This window comes from Myotis nattereri (genome assembly GCF_964212035.1).
Source record: "Myotis nattereri genome assembly, chromosome: 1".
NCBI classification, from domain to species: domain Eukaryota; kingdom Metazoa; phylum Chordata; class Mammalia; order Chiroptera; family Vespertilionidae; genus Myotis; species Myotis nattereri.
In genome coordinates, this window is record NC_138075.1 from 4,537,073 (window position 1) to 4,558,491 (window position 21,419).

The 21,419-nt window shown below is 38.9% G+C and overlaps 1 protein-coding gene across 1 annotated transcript in view; it reads right to left on the reverse strand.

Moving 5' to 3' along the window:
• ATG2B (autophagy related 2B) overlaps nucleotides 1–21,419 on the reverse strand; it is a gene marked incomplete at its 5' end in the record, with an annotated part of 69,612 nt that overhangs the window by 47,326 nt on the left and 867 nt on the right. Inside the window, 7 exons of the mRNA XM_081104917.1 lie at nucleotides 1,502–1,687; nucleotides 2,887–2,983; nucleotides 7,158–7,337; nucleotides 8,528–8,690; nucleotides 10,856–10,958; nucleotides 11,383–11,535; nucleotides 14,915–15,077. Of these exons, the coding sequence (XP_080961043.1) occupies nucleotides 1,502–1,687; nucleotides 2,887–2,983; nucleotides 7,158–7,337; nucleotides 8,528–8,690; nucleotides 10,856–10,958; nucleotides 11,383–11,535; nucleotides 14,915–15,077 (1,045 nt within the window). The remainder of the gene's footprint in view (nucleotides 1–1,501; nucleotides 1,688–2,886; nucleotides 2,984–7,157; nucleotides 7,338–8,527; nucleotides 8,691–10,855; nucleotides 10,959–11,382; nucleotides 11,536–14,914; nucleotides 15,078–21,419) is intronic.

Below are 21,419 nucleotides of genomic sequence, written 5' to 3' on the forward strand. Positions count from 1 at the left end.
CTCCCCCTCTTCCTTCCTCTCTGAAATCAATAAAAATATATTATATATATACACACACATATATATATGTGTCTGTGTGTGTGTGTGTGTATATATATATATATATATATATATATATATATATGAATGATATGTAGTATTACTTGGTATATTTTTAAGTGTTATATTACAATTTAGAAGTTAAAATCCAGTTGTTAAAATTATATACATAGGGTGTCCCCAAAAATGTATATACACACTTTGAATAATTATAAAGTGTATATTAAAATACATTTTATTTTCAAAATTGAGCTGTCAGCTGTTAAAATGTATATACATTTTTAGGGGACACCCTATATATATCTTGCAACCTCTGGTATCATATGGATACTGCTCTTTCTTTAAAAAGAAAAAAGAGCTGCATGTATTATTTCAAATTTATTTACATTTCACTTCTATCTTTCTGGAGATTGTTTTACCGTCGTGTGAATAAAATTTGTTATAACCAACATTTCTTTTTTTTTAAATATTTTTTATTGATTTTTTACAGAGAGGAAGGGAGAGGGATAGAGAGTTAGAAACATCGATGAGAGAGAAACATTGATCAGCTGCCTCCTGCACACCCCCTACTGGGGATGTGTCCGCAACCAAGGTACATGCCCTTGACCGGAATCGAACCCGGGACCCTTGAGTCCGCAGGCTGACGCTCTATCCACTGAGCCAAACTGGCTAGGGCATTTTCCTTCTAAAATTATTCTTCTCTACATACCACGTTCTAAAGAGTTGAATACACTTTACAATCAACATTTCTTAAGTTGACTTCAATTTTCTATTTCGTTCAACATGCCATACTTAAATTGATTCTTATTATTTTGAATATTAGTACTCATACATTCTGAAACACCTCAAAATGCCAGTAAACTGAATAAAGATTATACTTAGCCCTAGCTGTTTTGGCTCAGTAGATAGCCTGCAGCCTGAAGAGTCCCGGTTTCAATTCCGGTCAAGGGCACATGCCCAGTTGTGGGCTTGATCCCTAGTAGGGAGTATGCAGGAGGCAGCTGGTCAATAATTCTCCCTCATCATTGATGTTCTTATCTCTCTCTCCCTCTCCCTTCCTCTCTAAAATCAATAAAAGATATATTTTTTTTAAAAAAAAAGATTATATTTACATATAATTGATAGATTAATAGAGAAAGGTTCCTATTTAAAGGAATCTATAAATCATTATGTGAACACATAAGAATTTGACAGATGAAGAATTACCCCCTTTAGTTCTCATGTAAATCGATATCTTTATAAACTGACTTTCCTTAGAATAAATCATGATTTATGTAAACAACACAATCAAATGATACTGTAGCATGTCACTATAATGCTGTGGTTAGAAATTTAAACTTAGAAATTTAAACCTTACATAAGGATTTTTTGTTCAACCCCATGTTACAGCAGCCAAAATTAAGTTCACTTTGCCCTACGATGATAACATATGATTCTGGTGTCAACTTTTTGAGTTGCTTACCACGGCTAGAAGGTGTACGAGCCGTTTCTGACTCATAAAAGCTTTGCTCTGAAGATACACCCACAGAAAGGGAATCTTTTCTCAAATAATAGCGGTTTAATTCCATCTGAATGCGATATTCTTCTTCCTGCTGCATGGGTCGATTCTTTCTATCTTTATTAGCTAAACCTAATTTGCTAGAATTTTCTACAAGTATACAAAAAGAAAAGCAAAATAGTAATTAAACTTGAAGTTACTTATCATTTCTCTCCAAAAACACACTTATCCAATACCAATGCCCACATTTTTGTAAACTGGCTTTCATAGGAATAAATCATGATTTATAAAACAAAATCAAAGAGCGACTCTATAGCACATGTACCACTGCTGTGGTTATCACTGTAATGCAGTGGTTAGGTCAACTTAGAAATGTAACCCTTCTCACAGGATCTTTTCTTCTTCTCATTACTAACTCCATTTCCCAGCAGCCTTCATATCACAGCATCATAATAGCACTGCCAGTGTTAAACCACCTGTTTTATACGAACTGGAAATCTAAGCAATAACTTCAAGCATATAGTTAGAAATCTCAAAAATCTTATCTTTGAAAAATAAGTCATTTAAAATGTGTGCTACTTGCTGTGTTAAAGAATTATACTTTCTCAGTTGTGTGAAATACTATCATCAACCAAGGAAATAAGCCAGACAATTTTTAAAAAGATGACATAAATAACCTGAATGCTAATTTGAGCCATGGTAACACAATTTAAAAGATCCAATCAGCCCTGAGCAGGCGGCTCAGTTGGTTGGAGTGTCGTCCCGTACACCAAAAGGTTGTAGATTCCGTTCCTGGTCAGAGCACATATGTAGGTTGAGGGTTCGATACCTGGTAGGGGCACCTACAGGAGGCAACTGATGATGTTTTTCTCACATGGATGGATTTTTTTCACTCTCTTTTTCTTTCTCTCTCTTATCAATAAAAACATACCTTGAGGTAATGATTTAAAAATAATAAGTAGCCCTAACCGGTTTGGCTCAGTGGATAGAGTGTCGGCCTGCGGACTGAAAGGTCCCAGGTTCGATTCCAGTCAAGGGCATGTACCTTGGTTGCGGGCACATCCCCAGTAAGGGATTAGCAGGCGGCAGCTGATGGATGTTTCTCTCTCATCTATGATTCTAACTCTCTATCCCTCTCCCTTCCTCTCTGTAAAAAATCAATAAAATACATTTTTTTAAAAAGTAAATAAATAATCCAATTAAGTTTAACTGTTTAGAATTATTTACAATACATCTTCCTTATTTACATTTCACACGTTCCTCTATAAGAGAATGCCCTATATGTATGTTGTATATTTTAACTAAAAAGTTATAAAGAATTAAAATAGTAACAACAGAGTTCTACTTGCCTGGTCCAGCAATAGCTGCTAACATATCCAAAAGCAAGTGTACCTGTCTTGGAGACAGGAATAGATGAATAGAGTCTATCTGTCCATCAATATCCAACTTCAAAAAAAAAAGAAAGACAAACATTCAGGATGAACACTGTCTATAATCTTGTCACCACAAGTCCCAGTACACTTTAATACACTGAGATGGTACTGATTATTTAGTCTTGGTTTTCTTCACCTAAGATTCTCTCTACTAATTCACACAATCTACAGTATAAGATTTAACGATTGCCAAACTTGTTCTATGAGGGAAAATCCTCCTGAGAAAGTCCATGTTGGCAAGTTCAATGTCATACTTTTTGTCTTAAGTTTTTAGTATTTAAGGTATTTGAAGCCTTAAGACATAGTCTCCAAGAAAGAATGTTAAGACAGCAGTAGTAGAATATTCATTCCCATCATGACTTCAAAAGACTCCAATCATAATCCTTAAAGCTTGACTTAAATCAAGAGCAAATAAAGTTGGCTTTCATGAGTTTGCCTGTAGGTAACACTCCTTAGTAGAGCATGTAAGAACTTTTCCTGCCAATGGTGTGCCTCTCCAAATGCCCACTGAGTTCCACAAAGCCCAATCCCGCCTGGGCATGGGAGTGAAAGCCACATCAGAAATGGCAATAGGTCCAGCCAGCGTAGCTCAGAGGTTGAGCATCGACTTATGAACCAGGAAGTCACGGTTTGATTCCCAACCAGGGCACATGCCTGGGTTGCAGTCTCGATCCCCAATGGGGGCATGCAGGAGACAGCCAATCTATGATTCTCTCTCATCACTGATGTTTCTATTTCTCTCTCCTTCTCCCTTCCTCTAATTTTTTTTAATGCGGATAGAAGGATGCTCATGTGGACTTTCCTTCTCTCTATTTTTTCCAGCTCTCTATTTTTTCCTTCTAAAAATAAAAGCCCTATCCCACTCTCATCCTGATTTCTATGGAGTTTATTCTGAAGAAGAAAAAATTATTCTACTCTACATACCACGTTCTAAAGAGTTGAATACACTTGCCTTACTTTTCATTCACCTCTTTTTAGTTCTAATGCAAACACTGACTCCTATTGCAATTTTATAATAAAACACTTATATTTGGGCCCTAACCGATTTGGCTCAGTGGATAGAACATCAGGCTGCGGACTCAAAGGTCCCAGGTTCGATTCCGGTCAAGGGCATGTACCTTGGTTGCAGGCACATCCCCAGTGGGGAGTGTGCAGGAGGCAGCTGAATCGATGTTTCTCTCTCATCGATGTTTCTAACTCTCTATCCCTCACCCTTCCTCTCTGTAAAAAATCAATAAAATATATTTAAAAAAAAAAAACACTTATATTTGGAAAATGGCATCTTCCCCGAGAAAAACAAATGTCTTCTGATCCTAGAAATAAAAGTAAAATTACAGTGATTTTGAGAGATTTTCATGATCTAACCAAGAATTCTCCAGCCCTAGCCAGTTTGACTCAGTGGATAGAGTGTCAGCCTGTGGACCAAAGGGTGCAGGGTTCGATTCCAGTCAAGGGCACGTACCTAGGTTGCAGGCTCCTCCCTGGCCCAGACCCTGATAAGGGCACATGCAGGAGGCAACCAATCGATGTTTCTCTCACATTGATGTTTCTCTCTGTCTTTGCCTCTCTCTTCCACTCTCCCTAAAAATCAATGGAAAAATATCCTCCAGTGAGGATTAACAGAACAAAACAAAAAAAAGAATTCCCCAATCATCATCATCATCACCATCACCATCATCATCTCCCTTTGTTAGTATCAGGGCACTATCCTAGGTGTTTTTATTGTATTTCCTCTAATTCTTAGTACTACTGCTGCTTTACAGATGAGGAAGCAGGCTCACAAAGATTAAAGGATTTTCACAAGGCTGTCTAACAGAGCTAGAGCCAGGATTGTAACCTATGCTGACCCAGATGGAAAGTCCCCATTCCTTCCATTCTGTCCATAGAGGTGTGGACAAAAAAGGGTTCAACAGAAAGTAAACTCATAGGGTGAACTGATCATAAATTCCTAACTTGGCAGGGCATGGTGGGTAGTCACGCCCGGCCATATAACTTCTTTACTGAGAGCGTATAATCTTAAATATTTTGTAATCCAATCCCCCCTTCATATAATCCTTAGTTTCCTCAATTTCAAACGTACAAAAGAAACAAAACTGTCATTCTCAGGAGCAGTGGACACCTCCCTTCCTGGAAACTGTCGTCAGTTTTGGCTCAAATAAACTCAGAAACTCTATACAGGTTTGGAAGTTTCCTATGTCAACGGAGGACGTGTTTTATGGGGCTCCTTTCTGACTGCTGACATTCCAGGCCATAAATCAGCAAGAAGTTCGGTCTGGAGTCAGTGGGGGAAACTCTCTTTCTGACTATATACCAAATTTTTAAAAATTGCATTTTAATTTGTTAGTGTTGAAAACATATTACAACTATGGAATGTAACACTAAAATAAATTTCAAACTCAATAAAACATGGAAATTGAAACAAAATGTGTATAAATGCAGCAGGCAGTTCCCTGTTTACATATATAATGCATTCCCGGAAACATATGCTAAAACTGAGTATGAGAAACACCAGACTTCTACACTATTTGAGGTGGACACCAGTCTCAGAACTAAAAAACATGAAATCTTTCATAACATGTTGAACCCACAGTGTGAAGACTTAAGTCTAATGAACATCAGAAAGAGACTAAAGATACAACACTTTGAGCAACCTAATTAATGCCATCTGGTCTATATTAAGTTTATGAGATCTATGTTTCTCAATGCTAATCTAGAACTTTTATTTTTCCATTTTCTATTCATTTTCATTACATAAGAACAAAATATACTCACTCAGTTATTACACAAAAACGAACACATGGGCAAGGACATACTATTTCCAACTATTAAATACTGGCTGGCAAACAATGCCACCATGCAAAAGTTCCCCATATCATTTGTCACCTAATACACAGATGACCAAAAATAACATCTAAAGGCATTTATACAAATCAGTACATAACGTGCAGAAGCTTGCATTAGCACTAATATCAAATATACCAATGCTGAGGACTATATGTAATCAGTCAGAACAGAGCCATAAAAGTGATTGCGATGGTTCTTCCTTCTTGGAAAAACAGCAAAATTCCCCAAAGGAATGTGTGTATTGGTTTCCGAAGGATGTTACCAGGCAGGGGATTCCCTACAGTGTCCCACATACCGATGGCTTTCTGCTGCGTTAACACTCCCCTCCTGCTATCTAATAAAGAGGCTTAAATCCTAATGAGAGGATTTCGTACCATCCGAGGTAGGACAGAGCAGTACACAGAAGGCGAGGGAACAACCAATAATACGGGTGCTGCCATTCTAATCACTACCCTCCTCCTCTTCCTCCAATTCCAGTCAGGTGTTCCAATCCAAGGAAGGACTTCCGCGAGCCTTCAATCCTCTGAAAACCTTTCTATGTACAGTCACATGTACTCAGGGGCTCCTGCCTCCACATTCCACAGCAATTTCTATCCTCCATAGCATAGCTTTTATTAAAAGGCAAAGAATGAGTTCCACTCATCTCTGCATCGATCTCAAGAGCTTGCTAGCCTGGCACAGAGAAGTCACTCAAACGTCTGGAGCAAGATAGACCAGTGAACACACAAATGAGAAAGTCCCTATATCTTCTCAATTGAAACTACATTTTACAGAACTTGTACAGAAAATGTGTTTCCAAAGTCTGAAAATAGCACTTGACAAATACATGTTTGACTGACTGAATAAATGCATGTTTCCTGATTCTCCAACAGACTGTTCAATATTGTTCCCTAAGAAACGAATACAGTTGTCTTTACAGTCTCCAAAAAACCTATGAGACATCGTGAAAAAAATCAATCTCTTTTCATAAATATTATACATCTATAAAAACAGTCATCCAGTTAAAAATATGCATAAGCTGAATATTCTTACATATAATTAAACATCTTCCAATCTTTCCTCCTTTAAACTTTATTTTGTGAAGCTAGAAAGGTATCCTTGCATAGCCCATTCCTAGTTCTCTGAACCAATGAATGTTTCTGAGCTGGGAGAGTTGGGGAAAGTGAGTGTGAGCAGCAGCAGGAGGGCACAGGCACAGCTGAGAGCAAAAATGCTGACTCCAGGACAGTGGGTCCCCTCGTTCCAGGATAAGCTACAGTGACCATCAGGGGTCACTGGAGAGACTACAGAATACTTGTAGTTTTATTTCACTTCTTACTACAGAAAGTAAAACAAATACTAACCTTAGCTCCAGGAAGCACTTCATTTTGTTTCAGCGTGAGACTCAACTCCAACCTACCAATTAGCCCTCCTATCTGCACTGGGTCAGAGGGTGCTACCTCTGGTAAAGTTCTAGTTAGCTGTGGGTGTGGCTCATAAACGATTTTAGGATTCCAGCTAGGTGACAGCTTTGGCTCAGTTTCCTACAATATAGGGTGATAAGAATAAAGTACACTGTAAATAAATCAAACTGCAAAATACAAATGTCAATTTAAGAAGAAAATATTTGACATGCAAAACTGTATTACGTTACAATAGATAAACCAGAATCTTATAGCTAGTCTGAGGCACCATTGTATGTTAGCACAGTACCTTGGTAATGAAGACTAATAATGGAAAAGGACTTTATGAAAAAAAAAGCACAGCATCTGTTCAAATTACAGTAATAAGAAAACTGAATAGATGATCTATAATTAAGAAAATCTGATTTGTGAATTAACAAAAGATAAATTATAGAACTAATTTTAATACATAATAGGAGGAATAAAAAACTCCTATTATAAACTTTTTTAAGATATGATTTGTAAGATAAATTTTCAGCAATACAATCACTATGTAAGGTAAATGTGAACATTGCTTGATTTAGGACATTAGTTATTAATATACCCTTGCTCCCCAAGACACAGTAGCCAATGTTTCTCTAATTAATACACAGGAAAAAGGAAAGGCATCTATAATAATAAAAGCGTAATATGCTAATTAGACGAGACATCCTTCTGGACAACCTTCCAGACTAAGCCGGGGCTGCAAGGGAAGCCCGGGTCCCGGGTGCCTACTGGCAGCCAGAGGGAAGCCCAGGTTCCGGGTACCAGAGGGAAGCTGGTGGAAGGAAGGCCTACTCTTGCACGAATTTCGTGCATCAGGCCTCTAGTCCTATATAATAAAAGGCTAATATGCAAATCGACCAAACGAAGAAATGACTGGTCACTATGATGCGGAATGACCACCAGGGAGCAGACACTCAAGGCAGAAGCTGCTCCCTGGTGGTCGGTGCACTCCCACAGGGGGAGCAACTGCTGGCTTAGGCCCCCTCACCCCGGGGAGCAGGCCTAAGCCGTCAGTCGGACATGCCCTGAGGGCTCCCGGACTGTGAGAGGGGGCAGGCTGGGCTGAGAGACACCCCCCCGCAAGTGCACAAATTCCGTGCACCGGGCCTCTAGTTAATTATAAATATGCATGTTTTAAAATCTCTGAAATATGTCCCCATTACTCAATATTTGTGTGAATTTCCGGATCAGATGGGGCTCATTAACACATTATATATTCTAGCAAAATAGCTCTCACTTAAATCTTTGAAAAATTTGTGATTTAGTTCTGGTTTTGTTTTCCTTACCACGGGTGCAGCTGAACACACTGGGGAAGACTTTGCTGATGCAGAAAACTCATCCCAGAAGAGAGACACTCCAGAGAGCTGGAGTACCTTGTGAGCAAAAGCTGTAGGCTGATGGACGTTAATTCCTGAGGACTCGTCTGCAGTTTCATCACAGTATACAGTTCTGAAAGTTAACACCAAAAAGGGCATTTGCGTAAAACTCCTAGGAAAACCTACTTGCAATGATAAGAAATGCACACAGCTTTTTAAGTTAAAGGGATTTTTCAAGTGTTAACACCTCAGATGTGTCTATAATGTGGGTCAGCATTACCATGCTTTACCACAGTAAACATTCCATGAGGAGACCTTAGCCCCCAGTAAGGATAACTTCATGAGGCTCCTAAATTTGGGGGGGAAATCAATAACTTTCTAAAGTTAGTTTCAAGGACCAGTTCCTGAGTACCCTCCAAACACCTCTGGGGAACAGTGAAACGGCATCTGGCTCCCTGTCAAAAGCCTGACATAAATGACCTGTCTTGAATTCTTACGACTATGCTATAAATACTTGTCTAATCTTCAGTTTAATCAAAATAAGGAAAGTAGTTCTAAATGCATGAGATTTTAGATATTATTTAACATACTATTCAAGGGAGGGCAACCTAATTTCAAAAATCTTTGAACAATAACTGATAGGTATGTTTTGTGAAAAGACAGAACCCATAACTTATCTGCTTAAAATTTGGCAAAGGTCCCACACAGATCCATATACAAGTATCGTCGGAGCTCAGTGTACATACTTCATTCTGCTTATTTCTGTGGGCAGTTCTCATGGCTCTGAGACACAGTGAACAGTCAGTAACTCTAATCAACACCCATGACATATGCCGGGAGCCAATCCATCCTTGCTGTTTCAAGGGACCTGGCATATATGGCATACTGTTCTTAATATGTTTGCTCACCTTCTTGGCACTATGTGTTTTAACCAAGGTCTCTGAGAAAGGTTGTTTCCCCAGGTAGGGATTTTCCCCTGAAGTTAGGGAGGGAATAAAACCTCTTAATTAAGTGCCAGGCGGGTAATTAATCACTTTAACTACGAACAATCATGCTTAAGCTACATAATCTTTACTCCCTGGAATGGAGATAAGAAACTCCCTAACCTTTGGAATAGAGATTGATAGGATTGGAATCAACTGGTATAAATACAGATGTAACAAGACAGAACTTAGAAGACAGAACCTACACACAGAACCTACACACAGAACCTACACAGAACCTAGAGACAGAAGAACTTCGCTGGAGAGAACATGGCAAAAGATCCTGGATAGAAGCTGGAGACAGAACCTAGAGACAGAACCTAGCAAGAGAACATGGCAAAAGATCCTGGACAGAAACTGGCCACAGAACCTAGAGACAGAACCTAGCGAGAGAACCTGGCTGAAGAACCTAGAGACAGAACCTGGCTACAGAACCTGGATAGAACATGGCAAGAGAACCTGACTAGAACCTGGTGACTGAACCTGGCTGGAAAACCTAGCGAGGGAACATGGCTACAGAACCTGGCTGGAGAACCTGAAGAACCTGGCTGGAGAAACTAGCAAGACAACTGGACACAGAACCTGGCTGGAGATCCTGAACCAGAACTTTGCTGGAGATCCAGACCAGAACTTGGCTGGAGATCCTGGCTAGAGATCCTGGCTAGGCTGATCAACTGAACGCTGTCTCCGTGTCATTCCTTCTTCACCGACTCCGTCCACACCTTTGGGGACCCCTGGACCCGCTGGGGTTGGACCCCAGCAGACATATAAAGTCAATCCCTGCTGAGAACTATTTACTGGGTCCAAGTGGGCATCCACGGAAAACCAAAAGCGATGTTTCTATCTGTTTACATAAATCACTACTGCACATGTTGACCTTATAATACCCTCACAGAATCCTCAAAGAAAACAGAAGTCTTAGCCTTTCTCACCAAAGCAGCAAAACTGCTGCTCACATTAATGAGACACACCTAGAGTACACTGCTTATGTGCAAAACCTGACACTCCCCAGCGGGAGTGCCTCACGCTTAGCAGCACACTGTTTTGACTTGACAGCAACTAAAAGAGAATTTCTTGCTTTGAATTCGACATAGTATTATATATAATTATACCCCAACTGGTACTTTACGTTTTCCATAAAGGGACTGGAACATAGCTTGGAGAGCAGCACTTTACGCCGAAATTACGCAATATATTAATTAAATATCATTACTTCTCACCTCCAAAAGCATTCTGAAGTCTAATAAGAGTTACAGTATGTTACTCATTAAAAAACAGAATAGGGTCATATTTTTCCAGGTATGAAAGGTCTTACCTTTCTATTCGAATTTCAAGTGCAGTTCCAGTTTTGGAGTTTTCTGGCACATGTTCAATTCTCAAGACGGTGTCTATAAAAGTGACTTTTACTCTTCTTAGTACTAAAGTAAATAGGTAACCATAAACATAAGAGACAAATAAAAACTTCAAATGAAAGAATAAATACTAAATTTGTTTAATATACACTTACAAAATAAAATTGAATTCCATTCCTTAAAAATCCCAAACTCTTGAGTTCTGAGCACTTACCCGTTGTTACATCTCATGGACACTTGGGGCAGTGACTAACACTCTCTGTTGAATTCAGACCCAATTCTAAGCATAATAAAGTAAACTCAAGGAGAAGTACAAAAGAACATGAAATTAAATGGAATGCAATATTTAAATAACCTCAACTCTAAAGTTCTGAAGGGAGAAGAGTTCATTTAAAAGTCACTTCAATGACTTTTCCTTATACAAGGCTTACTAAACAAAGATACTAAATGAAATCTCGATTTTAAAAAAAAATACTCAATAATACCAAACCTGTTTCAATAGTTTCAGCAAACTTTTCAAGTCCTTCAAAAGGCTGGGATCCTTCTCCTTGTTCATCTGTTAGTTTCTGGCTAAGACATTCCTTCGCCAACTGCATACTGCTGGTCATGAAACTTGACCAATACATAGGCTCAGATCCAGTTGCTGCAGAAAACATAGATTAATCCTAAATAATTTTTCATAGTTACCACAAGCCATTTCTTAAAATAACACATTTGAAGTAGATAAATTATTAATCCTCTACAAGATATTTAGCATCAGGGTGTTACCTAGGGATACAATATTCTACAGAAATTACCCCTTAGATTTAAACATCATCTTATAATGACTGGGAGCGGGGGGGGGGGGGGGGGGGGATGATGTGACAAATCACAGTAAAAGTCCAGAGACATGTGCTCTGAGTACATGATACATATTTGCCAATTATTAATTTATGTGCTCATTCAGTGTGTATTTTACACACCCATGAGCTGTTCAAAATACTGTAGAGCAGGAGTTGACAAACTTTCTGTAAAGAGTCTGATAGTAAATATGTTAGGCTTTGGGGGCCATGTAGTCTCTATCACAACTACTCATGAAGGAGTATTTTGGTGTTCCAATAAAATTTTTTTTACAAAAACCAGATTTGGCCTGCCAGCCTTAATTAACTGATCTCCAATAGGAGTAGAAAAATAAAATAATTATTAATTCTGCCCTCAGAGAGCCTATAGCATAATAGAAGAAATGAGATAAGATTAAAAAGAATTAGTACAGCCCTAACCGGTTTGGCTCAGTGGATAGAGAGTCGGCCTGCGGACTGAAGGGTCCCAGGTTCAATTCCGGTCAAGGGCATGTACCGTGGCTGCGGGCACATCCCCAGTAGGGGGCGTGCAGAAGGCAGCTGATCCATGTTTCTCGCTCATCAAGTTTCTAATTCTCTATCCCTCTCCCTTCCTCTCTGTAAAAAATCAATAAAATATCTTTAAAAAAAAAGAATTAGTACAACTATTAAGTTTCAACAGAAAACATTATGACCACTAAGAGGTGAATTTCTCTAGCTGAGGGAACTAACAGGAAAACAGGTACAGGTAGAGTTGATGTAGGCTTTAGAAGGTTAGTATAAATGTAGATAAAACAAAAGAGCAACCTTTGAGGAAGAAACACATGAACTGAAAAATCCTTTCCAGCACTTCCCCTCATGAGATAAATCCACCACACTTCCTTTTGTTATTCAAAACAAATGGGCAGAGATTACTAGAATTACTGTCTTCCAAATCAATTGTAAAAGCCCTTCTAATAGGACAGTTTTAAAGTAAGGAGAAAATATTTGACTTTCCATCAGAAAGTATTATTATATGTACTCAGAGTTAAAAGATAAAATATTCTTGTTTATTAAATACCGGGTTATTAAGGAGGATTTCCATGCACAGATTACTAATTTTCAAAATACAGGCACTATAATTCTACTAAGCATAATTTAAACTTGGTGATTCAGACAGCACTGGAAATTATAATTCTTCAAATATATGTTTAAAAACATCACTTGTCACTGAAAAAAAAGGAATTTAAGTTCATAATTTAAGATGACTTACCATCGTAACTTAACTGGTTCTTAAAATGCACACACACACATAAATACACACATTGTAGTAGAAAATCTGAGATACAACAAAGCATAGTGGTTAAGAACAAGGACTCCAGAACTAGACTGGCTGAGTTCAGATCCTCTCTTTTCCACTTGACTAGCTATGACCTTGGACAAATTATTAAACTTATATGGGCCTCAATTACCTGTTCTGCAAAATAAAGATAATAAAAAATATCTATTTCAAAGAGTTATTGTGAGGATAATATTTGTAAAGCACTAAGTATAATATCTGGCATGCAAGAGATACTATATATGCTTAAGTCAGAAAACATCATGTGCAAGTAAAGCTACCACACATATATACTTGTAAACAATTACAACTTTAAAGCTTTTCCTTCCAAATATTTTTGCCCACTTACCCAATCCTAGGAAAGAGATGAAATAATTGTACAATGAACACCTGCGTGCCCTTCACCTAGGTCATAGAGTCATCAAGATTCTATTCTCTCTCTCTTTCTCTCTCTCTCATACTTTTGCTGAACTATTTGAAGATAAACTGCAGACATCATAACACTCACTCCTAAATACCTCAGCATGTAATTCCTAAGAACAAGAACATCCTCCTGCAAAATACACCCAAGAAATATAACTTTAATATATAATACTCCTATGTTTTATACCCAAATTTTCCCAGCTACCCCGATAACATCCTTCATAGCAATAAACAAACAAAGACATGATTATATACTGCAATTAGTTATTCATGTCTTTAGCCCCCTTTAATCTGGAACAGTTCCTCCATCCTTCTTGTCTTCCATTACACTGACATTTTTAACAGTGCTAACCATTTACTTTATAAAATTTCCCTTACTTTGGATGTGTCTGACTGCTGCTTTATAATTTAGCAGGAACAGTAAGTACAACACTGATGTGTGTCCTTCCCAGTTGATTACATCAGGACACACATGCAGTCAGTTATTTTTGGTGGTGACTGTCAATTTTCTCCAACATAAAGGTAAGTTTACCCTTTGTAAAAAATATGTAGCCCTGGCCAGGTGGCTCAATTGGTTGATGCATGGTCCCTTACACCAAAAAGGTTGTGAGTTCGATTCCGGGGTCAGGGCACATACCTAGGTTGTGGGTTCAATCCCTGGTCAAGGCGCTTAAGGGAGGCAAACGATTAACGTTTATCTCTCACATGGATGTTTCTCTCTCTTCCTCTCTCTATACATAACCTCTGGTGAGGATTAAGAAGAAGAATCTACAAATCAGTGGGAGATAATTTGACACTGTCTAAATATTAAACTCCTCAACAACCCTTCACTAAATAGTATTAGCATTCATTGATGATTCTGTTCTGTATCAATTTTTACTATGGTGGCCAAAAGAATGGTGAATTCTATTTTTGTTATTTATACGTAAGTAGGTATTCTATTGCAATAAAGATCTTTCCCTTCTCCCTGTCCCCATTACATATTTATTTATTTGTATCAATATGGACTTAGGGCATTCTTTTAATTTAGCATGTTATAATTCATTATTGTCATCATTATTTTTGATACTCAAGCTTTCTCAGATTTGGCTAATGGGAGCCCCTTCAAGCCTGATCTTGTGTCCTTTTAACAATTCTCCACAATTTTTGAGCACTTCCTTGCTTTCTGGCACAGTCCTTTGAATCTTTAGAACACAGTAAGTAATTGGTAACAAATAATTACATCAACCATCTACATACTAAAGTTCCTGTGGGTAAATAGGCAGAGAAGTAACATTAAAGATACAATCACACACATACACCACACCCTACACCGACCCATTTTATCTATCTCACAAATACAATGCAAAGTAATAAATTAAATATTGAATATAATGCAATTAGATCACTTTCCCAATCTCTGGGAAATAAAATAGAAACACTCAATAGAATAAAATAAAATAGAACACATGAGAAACACCTACCTAGGCGAGGTCTAGGTCGGAAGACCATTTCTAGCCCTTTCACTTCCAGTGCACAATTGTCCTGTAGCAAGGAGCCCCATGGAACTGACAGAGAAATTGACTGTATGAATCCTTCAGTGACTTCTAAAGGCGCATCTGCTGACTCCAGGATCTCATTGAGGCACTAAAGAGAAAAACCAAGGGCAATTTTAAATCACGAGAACTTAAAATTGTTAACGTATTCAGATGCTGAATATGCTCATATATGTGTCAGGCACTAGGATAAAGGAAGCAGAGACCTAGTTAGTGACGATCCCTGGTCCTCACAAGCTTACAAAGATAACTTACCATGAAAGGCACACGTAATTAAAGTGTGATGAGTTGCACCCAGCAGGTGTGGCTCAGTGATTGAGTGTCGACCTATGAACCAGGAGATCACAGTTCGATTCCCAGTCAGGGCACATGCCCGGGTTGCGGGCTCAATCCCCAGTGTGGGGCGTGCAGGAGGCAGCTGATCAATGATTCTCTCTCATCATTAATGTTTCTCTCTCTCCCTTCTTCTCTGAAATCAATAAAAATATATTATTTTTAAATATATTTTATTGATTTTCTTTATGGAGAGGGACAGAGTCAGAAACATCGATGAGAGAGAAACATTGATCAGCTGCCTCATGCACACCCCCACTGGGGATGCGCCTGCAACCAAGGCACATGCCCTTGACCGGAATCAAACCTGGGACCCTTCAGTCCGCAGGCTGACGCTCTATCCACTGAGCCAAACCAGCCAGGGCAAAATATATTATTTTTTAAAAGTGAGATGAGTTACATGCAGAGAAAATGCATTGTGCTATTTGAGCGTGTAAAAACCCTAACCTGGCACGCTAGTTGAGGAAGTGCTATTTAAAGCTGAGACGAGAAGGCTGAGGAGTAACTAGGCAAAGTGTTCCAGGAAAAGACAAAGGCATGTGGAAGGATTAAAAAAAAAAAAAGCAGGTCAGAGAGGGCAAGCACACCTACTTGAGATGCAAGAGGATCTAAAGAGAAAAGCAGCTGTAGCTTTAGTGTACTGTGTCAGGGTGATGAGCCAGAGATAAGGCTACAGAGATAAGAGAGAGGGGCATCCAAAGAACCTTGTAATTCATGTTAGAGTCTGAAATTTATCTCAAGGGCAAGGTGAGACCATTGAAAGATTTTGAGTTTCCATGCCATGACGGGACTGGAACGTTTAGAGGGCCTCTCCGGCAGCCAGGTAGAGCATGAATTGGAAGAAAGCAAACCTCAGACAGAACGGTCGTGATGAGCAGAAGCCAGAAAAGTTGGTTTGGCAAGGACAGCAACAGTGAGGACAGGAGAAGCGGACGGACTGCTGTAATACGTGAGGAAGCCAAGTTAGCTGCCATCAAGAGGAAAGAAGAAGGACTCCGGGTGCTGGCGTGGGCAACTGCTTAAACAGTGGTGCCGTTTACTAGACAGAGAAACCTGGAGAAGCTGGTTAGGCGACAGATGAGGAGTTCAGTCCCAAAGAATACATTTGAGCAGACATCCAGGTGGAGATGTCTAGGAAGCAGCTGGAAATTCCGGTCTAGAGCTCGAGAGAGTCATCTGGGCTGGAGACAGAGAAGAGCATTGTGAACACAGGGGGTAAATGACGCCACGGCGGTGAGGAGAGGTGACCTTTAGGAACTTATGTAGAGGAAAACAACAAGAGGCCTAGGACAGAACCCTGGTAAACACCAATATTTAAGAAACACGTTAAGAAAGAGGAACCTGCAAAAGGCAGAGAGGAGAAGGGAAATCAAGAAAGCTTCATTTTCCAGAAAATCATGGAAAGACAATGTGAAAGAAAAGAGTGAGCAAGTGCAGCAACAGCTAAAAAGGAGTCAAAGATTTGTAAGTGTCCCCTGGACTTTACTAGGTAAGTGGTATTTAGGGTACAGGTGATGCCATTGAGAGGGATTTCAATAGAGTGGGGAGGCAAGCTAGATTATAACAGAAGGGTGACAGAAAGGATGTAAATACAGTTAGCAGAATAATTAAATGCGTTTCTGACAATGTATTTTTAAATTAGAATAAAAGTTATTAAATGCCAGTTTTATGTAGGGTACTTCCTGAAGGCCATGTTGCATAAGGGTGGAGTCGTAATTCTTTGTCTACAAGCCTAATGCTGAATATTGAGTGAGACGGAGACCGGCTCCCGTTTTACCAGAGGTTTCTCCTGAAAGGCTTTCTGCATGCTGGGGCTTGCGTAATCATCCAGACTTTCTAAAAAGTACATGGGCACGGTTGGTCTCAAGGTACAAACACCCAGATCCTCACTCTATAAAGATACTCTTTCCCCAAACTGACCTTCCTCGGAAGAGTACTTACAGCAGTGACGTCAAGTTGGGTCTGCTTTCCCATAGCCCTCCGTGTGACTCACTTCTCCCACTTAGCCAAAACAGGCCTATCCTTTTACCTTCCTGAATCCTCTCTTATACACTACCTAGCGTATAAAAATCTCCAGGCAGGGCCAGAAACTTAAGTTTTCTGGTCTTTCACTGTCTTATACATATTTTTGACATGACACCAAAGAAAATCAAAGAACTAAGTGATATTGCTATTGCAAATCCCTTCAGTTCTCATCCACTTAGTTAAGACATCAGTGTTTCTCAAGCTTGTAATTATTTTAAAAATTTAGAATGAGACCTGGTCAGGTGGCTCAATAGGCTGAAGTGCCATCCCTTATATCAAAAAGGTTGAGGGTTCAATTCCTGGGCAGGGCACATTCCTAGGTTGCGGGTTTGATCTCCAGTTGGGGAGCAATTGATGGGTGTTTTTCTCTCTCTCTCCTCTCTCTCTCTTTTGCTCTTCCCTCCCCCCTTCCTCTCTCTCTGAAATCAATAAAACATATTCTCAGGTGAGAATTAAAAAAAGAAAAATAAATTTATATAAAAGCACCCAATATGTAAATAAATGGTAACTATTATCTTCAAAAGCAAACTGAAATCCCCTACCTTGATGCCATGCCCTTCTAGTCATCAACCTCATTTCTCTTTCTTTTGTCAAGGGAGCTATTTTCTCAAACCACAAACTACTATCTGCCTTCTAACACTCAGCTCCTTTGAAACTGCTCTTAACCACCAATAAACTGACAAATGCAATGAAAAACATTCAGTCCTCACCTTCCTTGAATACTCATCTCAGTCTAATTCCTATTTTGAAATTCTAACTTTTCTTGGCTTCCGTAACATGCTTCACACTGAGTCTTTTTTCCAACTCTTTACCACTGAAAATGATGATACTCCTCTAAGTTTCATCTTCAGCTTTTTTTGTTTCTCAACTAATCTACAACTGCCCATGCACTTTATGCCATTCCAGTGTTTCAGTTACCACTGATACTCTGGTAACTCCCAAATCTTCCCAACTCTTCCTCAAATCCAATACTATATAGCATTTTGACCACTTCAATGGGAAAAGAACTCATGAACTCCTCCCTCCCACTCCAAGCTCCTTGAAGTTAGCAGTCTCTAAAATGTATCTATCCCAGAGATAATAGATGAGCCAATAGAGATGTGAGTAGAAAAATTAGACATTCTATATTAAATTTTTCACATTTTTATACAAAGGGCATTGGCACCCTCACTCCAGCCATATATCAGACTGGTACAAAGAGAAGACCAGCCCTAGCAGGTTTGGCTCAGTGGATAGAGCATGGGCCTGTGGACTGAAGGGTCCCAGGTTTGATTCTGGTCAAAGGCACATGCCTGGGTTGTGGGCTTGATCCCCAGTAGGGGGCATGCAGGAGGCAGCCGATCAATGATTCTCTCTCATCAGTGATGTTTCTATTTCTCTCTCCCTCTCCCTTCCTCTCTGAAAAAATACATATATTTTCAAAGAGACCAGTAGTTCCACAATGGGGAAGAGTTAAGAATGGTGCCCTCAGTTGGATGTTCCATTCCAACACACTGAAACTTACCTGAGCATTATCTTGCACAATAAAAACAGACCTGTAGCCCTGGCCGGGTGGCTCAGTTGATTGGAACATTATCCCATACACCAAAAAGGCTGTGGGTTCAATTCCCTGTCAGGGCACACGTGTAGGTAGTGGGTTTGATCCCCAGTTGGGACCTGAGTGGGAGGCAACCAATGTTTCTCTCTCTTCCTTCTTCTCTCTCTTAAAAGGAAAAAACAAAAACATATCCTTGGGTAAGGATTAAAAAAACCCAAACAGACTTTTAAGCAACAGAATCTTTGTAAAAAGACAAAAAGTGACAATAACTTTCTGATTTTCTGGCTTTACTTATGGCCAAATATTTAAGAGATGATTTTAAAGATGAAAAGCAATTTTCTTCTGTATAAACAGAAGAATTCTAAATATGCTGATCACTTATGTGATGACAAATAGCTATCAATAGTATATGCTACCAGGCAGGTATATTCCAAAAAACAAAACATACTGTATATTTTCAAAGTACAGACACCATTTTAGTAATGAGTGAGAAAGTAAATACTTTTCAAAGGATACTTGTACTAGGAGGGGAATGTTTTGAAAAATTATATTTGGAAATGTCTCTATTGTTACATGATTTTGTTGCTGAAATAATGTCTATTAAAAATACTATCTTTTTTTAAAGTCATTATCTACACAAAAGTTATAAAAGGTTTGAACATATGGAAAATTATCCCAATGAATCTAAAAGTCTTGCTTAAGAGTTTTTTAAAGATATATATATATCACCTTCCAATTAATTAGCAAAAATAACTGATTGAGACCAAGGAAGAAGGGAATGTCACTGCCAATTTCAACATAATCCTGTGCATAATTAATGGTTGGCAATTGAAACATTAGTGATGTCACCAATTATGCAATTCTTCCATTTGTATCTATGATTCTGTGAGGTATCTTTTTTTCAGTAATGAAAGTCAGTCGAATGAAGTGTCAAAAGTAACTGAATTTGGAATCAGAAGTTTGAATAGCTATATTTAAGTGTCATATCAAGATTTATCAACAACGCTGGCCGGTTTGGCTCAGTGGATAGAGTGTTGGCCTGTGGACTGAAAGGTCCTGGGTTCAATTCCGGTGAAGGGCACATGCCCAGGTTTCAGGCTCACTCTCCAGTGTTGGGTGTGCAGGAGGAAGCCGATCAATGATTCTCTCTCATCACTGATGTTTCAAACTCTCTCTCCCTCTCCCTTCCTCTCTGAAATCAATAAAAGTATATATATTTTTTAAAAAGAGTGATTGCTAAAATAGCTTTATTAAAAAAAGATTTATCATCAACAGAACACACTATAATTAATAAATAAACAGCAACAAATGTTTGCTGGATGCTTTATTTGACATTATCATTTTGGCTGGGCATATTCCTCACCTTCAAGGAAAAGGACAAAAAATATTCAGAGTAAGTCTAGCCGTAAATCACTCTACCAATGATCCTGAAGTCAAACTGTAAAATTCAAATATTACCACCTCTGATTTTCCATGAGGATTACATGATCCACACAAATTAAGAGTGTCTACCATAGCGTCTTAAATACAAAAGATGCTCAATAAACATTTACTTTCCTTTGAAGCCATAGGATTCATAAAGAAATAATGGCCTTAGGAATTAGACAGGTTTGAATTCTCACTGTACCACTTGTTGGCCGTGTCACTTGGGGAAAATTATTTAACTCCATCTGTAAAATGGAAATAATAATACCCACTTTATAAGACAAATGTGAAAAGTCACTAATGAATAATGTATACAAAATCATTCAACCCACAAAAGACAGTTAGTACATATCCAACCCTCCTCCTTCAAGATAGCCTATTCATAACTGTACTGAAAGTAGAGACTCATGGATCGTTAAATTTATTTTATTTTGTTATGGGTCATTGAATTTTAAAATATCCACCATAATCCCTATCTTCTGGTAAGAATTACAGCAGTACAGTACCCTGCCACAGTGCCTGGCATGGAGTGTATAGCTATTCCATTAATGTTGACTGCACTCAGATGAGTTCCTATGTCCAATGTCAATAGGCAAACTGTGGCGGCTGGGCTGGCCTGGCATGGGCCTGGGTCTTCCCATTATCCTATGTACTCACTCTCCCTAGTTTAAATCGTCTCGTTACGGATATTCATGCTAGTGCAAATCAAGGTAAGGGCCATAATGCAGAATTACCATAATTTGAGCTTTTCGAGTTTCTATGGCTAAGAAGTCATTACTTTGTAAAAATACTTTTTCATAAAAGGGAAAACCACAGCTTTTTTACACAGCTTAAATTAGGAGGAAAAAAAGTTTCCTTTTGTTCTTGCACAACTATCACAGGAAAGTCGTCTACACTTATGATGTCCTACATGGAAACTGCTTAGGATTGCTTTTAGAAGAGTAAAAGTCTAGAACGGCACAACCGATTCAAACAGAGCAGCGAACTCCAGCGCAGTAAATAAATGGCCGGGGGGCGGGGAAGCCACTTGTCAAACCCAAGGCGGCGCGTACTTAAGCAAAGCACTACCCAGTGAGCGTTCAAATGCCAGTGCAGCTGTCCGTGCTGAGCTGA